This window comes from Macrotis lagotis, chromosome 4, assembly GCF_037893015.1.
Source record: "Macrotis lagotis isolate mMagLag1 chromosome 4, bilby.v1.9.chrom.fasta, whole genome shotgun sequence".
In the NCBI taxonomy this organism is placed as follows: domain Eukaryota; kingdom Metazoa; phylum Chordata; class Mammalia; order Peramelemorphia; family Peramelidae; genus Macrotis; species Macrotis lagotis.
The window spans coordinates 189794147-189799100 of record NC_133661.1 but is presented as its reverse complement, the minus strand read 5'-3'; the positions used below and the strand labels follow the sequence as shown (position 1 = coordinate 189799100).

At 31.0% G+C, this 4954-nt stretch overlaps 1 protein-coding gene across 1 annotated transcript; it reads right to left on the bottom strand.

Annotated features, from left to right (window-relative positions):
• Window positions 1-2966: 2966 nt before the first annotated feature.
• On the bottom strand, window positions 2967-3905 carry LOC141520218 (olfactory receptor 4F15-like). Its single transcript, XM_074232015.1, has one exon. It carries the CDS (start codon window positions 3903-3905, stop codon window positions 2967-2969), a length of 939 nt encoding a protein of 312 aa, XP_074088116.1.
• Between the last annotated feature and the right edge of the window lie 1049 nt (window positions 3906-4954).

The window sequence follows — 4954 nt, the reverse complement described above, 5'->3', positions numbered from 1 at the left end:
GTAGGTATAGAATAAAGGGATGCTGTCTCTTTGTTAAAAAAAAAAAAGTTCAGTAGGTCAATTGATTTAGTCAAACATCACAGGAAATTTTTGTGACCACTATGCTTCAATACTTTACTGTAATACTGTAATCTTTCCAATATCTATGGACTTAAAACTAATTGCTTCTCTCCAAAGTTTCCTCTCTCATCTATCTAGGGTAAGACAAGTGGATAACAATATCTTGCAAGAGTCCCGCTGTTCTTTTTTTTGGGAAAATTTTATTTATTTTTAATTTTACAATTTTTCTCCCAATCTTGCTTCCTTCCCCCCACCCCCACAGAAGGTATTCTATTAGTCTTTACATTGTTTCCATGGTATGCATTTATCTAAATTGTATGTGATGAAGGAGAAATTATATCTTTAAGGAAAAAACATAAAGTATGAAATATATAGTGTCTAAAAGCACTTAAAAGCATAGCAGACATATTGGACATCAATGACCATTTTATCCATGAGCAATTGATGCAACACTGATGTAAGAGAGTTCTTGATATAACCAACATGGAGATTTTATCTTAGAACAACACTTTGCCTTAGATTAATAGGATAATAACTAGAATCAGTTATTTTCCCAAGTTTTAATATAAGTGCTACACCATGTGAGATAGACTAACAATAAAATTAACAATGCAATGAGCTATAAAGGAAAGAGCAGTGTTTTATCTTTAATTTGCTGCTCTTTGTAAGGTTTTAGGAAAATGATTTCATCGCTGGTCTTAAACTATTGAGATGAATTACTTTTAAGCTCTAGAGTTCTGTTTTCCTACTTTAAATTTTCCACATAATCTATTATAATCAAGTTAGTTTCAGGTTATAAATTATGACTTCAAAGCAAATGGAATCTTAGTCAAAGACAGAAAATCAGATAGTTCTTCTAACACTCACTATGTCTTCTAGAGTTCAGAATTAGCATCAGTGACAATGGAAATTGAAACATGGAACAGTGGTTCCTTTCTTAAGAGGGAATGAAAACATGGAAAGAATGGAAGATAAGAAAGGAATAGGATAAGATAAGACAAAGATGAAGGAGAACAACGATGATGAGGGGGAGAAATAATACAAATAAAAGGAGATACAAAGGTAAATTATGCTTCAACATTATCAATGAAAATTATAAAACTTATTTTATGACAATGATTTTCAGTTATATGTATCTGATTATCTTTGATAACACTTTGTTGAATAGGTTTGTGGATTATTTAGATAAGATTTAGAAGCATGTTCATTAAATTTGTGAATGACTGAAATCTGGAAGGAGTTGTTATATGCTTCATGAGGAAAAATAGAGTTGGGGAGGCATAGAATTCAGCTATGACTGAATATTTGGCAAGCCGTTTTGTTAAATAGTGATTTAGTTTATTGTAACTACAGCAGGCAAAATAGGGATGGATGATTCTAAGTTTCAAGAAACAAAAAGAAAATATAATTCTATTTACTATAAGCATTGATTTTCTCATAGAGATGCACAATGAGTGAGTACAGTAATGTGTCTGTGTGTGTGTGTGTGAGAGAGAGAGAGAGAAAACTAACTATCAAAGGCAATTTTTAATCATAGCTATGGAGCTATTTATACTCTAAGTCAAGCTAAATAAATTTATAATTTATACAATCTTATATAGATTTAAAGTATACATCAAAGCAAATTGAAAGATGTGCTTTATAGTAGAAATCTCATTGTTCTAAGTGACAATATCTGTATTTAAATTCACACATACTAAATAAAGTTAAATAAAATAAATACTTCATTGATTCTTATTAAAGTTAAATATCAAAAGAATCAAATAGAAAGGTAAATTTATGATCCATGTATTTCATTGTGTATATATAATTTTCTTTGGCTATGTCATTTAGCTTTTTAAGATATTCTTCAGAAAAGACATTAATCTGGCCAGGCAGAAGAAAGAAACTACTTATAGAATCAAAAATCTATAATAAAAGTGTTTTTAGAGTTTTAAATATTCCTAATAAGTAATCCCTTCTATTATACTCTTTATCTAGAGTGTTACACTAGCTATAATCTATGATAACAATGTAGGAAGTATTAACAAATTTTATAACTCTCTTCTCTATATTCATGCTTGATGAAATTAGGAGATACCAACCTTCACTTTCTGATTGGCAAAATAATCCTATTTCTAAAGACAGGGTTAGTGTCCATAAGTGACTAATTAGTATGAACTTCTAGGTGAATCTGCAAATAAAGGAAAATATGGTTTTTAGTACTATCCCCTGAAAATTTAAGTCTGCAGTGTGTTTTATTATATGTTTGAGCAAGCAGATGAAGTAGCAGTCAAAATGAATATTAGGTGACTAAACTTCATATCAGTTTAAGTACCACTAGCATAAAGCACAATCCAAGTCAAGTTCTTGGTTTGAAATAATCATATTTAAAGAGTAGAGAGAAAGGAAAAATCACTAAAACTTATATAGCATTCGAAAATTTGAAAAACATTGTACATAAGTTAGCATATGGGATCCTTACAACTATGTGATATAAATGCTATTATTATCTACATTTGGAAATGAGAAAACTGAGACTAAAAGGCTAGGTGAATTGTCCAGGGAACTATAGTTGTTAAATATGTGTAGAAGGATTTTAATTTAGATTTTTCTGCCTTTAAATCCATCACTTTATATAATTTTTTGCCTAGTGGCCAATCTGAACTTTATTGCGTTCTCACTGTTGTAGAAAATTACTGGTGGGTGGGTACTGACAAAATGAAAATCAGATCAGTCACTGTGCTGAAATTTATGTTCTGAGCTTCATAGAGTACTGAGAAGCTAAGTAGCATTTTCATGATTTTATAGACATTATATGGCAAAAGGAGACACAAATCTGAGTCTTCCTAGTTTCAGGCAAGTCTTCTGTCCTCTAAACAACACTACACCATGTTAACAGGGGAAATGGTGGTCATGAGTGTGATTTATAGAATTTTCTCAAAATTCACTATCTGGCCAATCAATCTCTTCATTGCTGCCTTCATGTCTTTGTTTCTAAATGTATAAATAGAAGGGTTTAAGATAGGAGTGATAATTAAGTCAATAATAGCAAGGAATTTATCCACTGGCAGTGTAGGGAATGGCCACACATAAAAAAAGATACATGGACCAAAGAATAAGATCACCACACTGATGTGAGCTGAAAGAGTAGAGAGAGCCTTGGACAATCCACTTGAAGAATGTTTCTGAACAGTGACCAAAATATAAATGTAGGAAATGAATAAGAGAAACATGCTGCCAATGGATATAAAACCACTGTTAATTGTGACAATGAACTCCAACTTATAGGTATCCATGCAGGCCAATTTGATGAATCGAGGAAGATCACAATAAAAACTGTCAATTTCATTAGGACCACAGAAAGGCAGATTCACCACAAAAGCCAACTGGATCACTGAGTGTATAAAGCCGATGATCCAAGCAGATACTAATAGAACAATACACATTTTGGGGTTCATAATAGTCAAATAGTGAAGAGGCTTGCATATGGCAATGTATCTATCAAATGCCATAGAAATGAGCAGCACCATCTCAGTTCCTCCCATGAAATGAATGAAAAATATCTGGGTGAAACAACCCATGAATGAAATGACTTTGTGCTCATAGAAAAGGTCATAAATCATCTTGGGAACTGCAACAGTGGAGAGACCCAAATCAATAATAGAGAGGTTGGCCAATAAGAAATACATTGGAGAATGAAGGTGACTATCAGAGATCACTGCAAGAACAATAAAGAAGTTTCCCAATACAACAGCCATATAGAAAATGATGGCAAACACCAGGAGGCCAAGTTGTATGGTCCAAGAATTGGATATTCCCAGGAACACAAACTCTGACACCATGGAGTAATTCAATTCATTCATCAGACTAACTTTAAGTTACCTGAAAAGAAAAACAAAAACAAAAAAGAAATAAGAATTTTTTAATTAAAATTATTTTTAAAAAGTCCTAATATTTTATAGTAGTTCTTGTGAATATGAGATGCTTTTGAATATCACTTATTCATCAGCATGTTCCAAACATATTTAAAAAATATATATATATATATATATATCTGTATGACTGCTAAGAAATATAATGGTTTCAGCAAATGCTGCATGAATAAGTCAAAGTATATGAAAACCTGAATTTTTGTGGTTAAAAATATATGTGAGAAAAAAAGTGGAAAGACACTGAATTGAAAGCAGATTGTTTCCTTATATCTCACTATTGTGATGACTCGAGATGGCCCTGGAAGCAAGGCCTTCAGGATTAAGTGATTTACTCAAGGTCACACACCTAGTAATTTTCTGAAGTCATATTTGAATCCAGGTCATGCTGATTTCAAGGTCAGTCTTCTACCCACTGTACCATCTAGTTGTTAGTAAATAATTGTTATAGATTTACTGAATGACATAGCACCTAAATAGTTAAAAGGAAATTTAATCAAATTATAGGAAAAATAGACAGGAAAACAGATGGGGACCTTAGTGTATCTTTCAAAATTTAAAAAATTTAACAAAAATATAAGCAAAAAACTTTAGAATTTGAATAGACTTTTATGAAAGTTTTATATGATAGATACCTTGTAATTACAGGATGGTAATGTTTATTACTTATCCATACATGAACTCTTTATAAAAAATCAAATATATGCAAAAGCATAAAACATTCATTAACAAATGTGAAAAATCAGATATAACACATACCTCTTTTACTGACAAAAAAGCACTATAAAATTGTAATACATCCAGAGATGTTTAAAAAATGATTAAACAATGGAAACCAAATAATTCTTGAGAATTGATGGGTCTAAGGACAAGTTATAAAAATAGCAGATAATTTCATCAAAGAAAATGGCAACAAAATGAGCTATAATACCCAAACTATTAGAATGCAATGAAATCAATCATTAGGATAATTTATTTTCATT

Excerpts from the sequence above, each read along its gene's own strand:
- LOC141520218 (XM_074232015.1), bottom strand. The coding sequence starts at position 3,905 with ATGAATGAATTGAATTACTCCATGGTGTCAGAGTTTGTGTTCCTGGGA.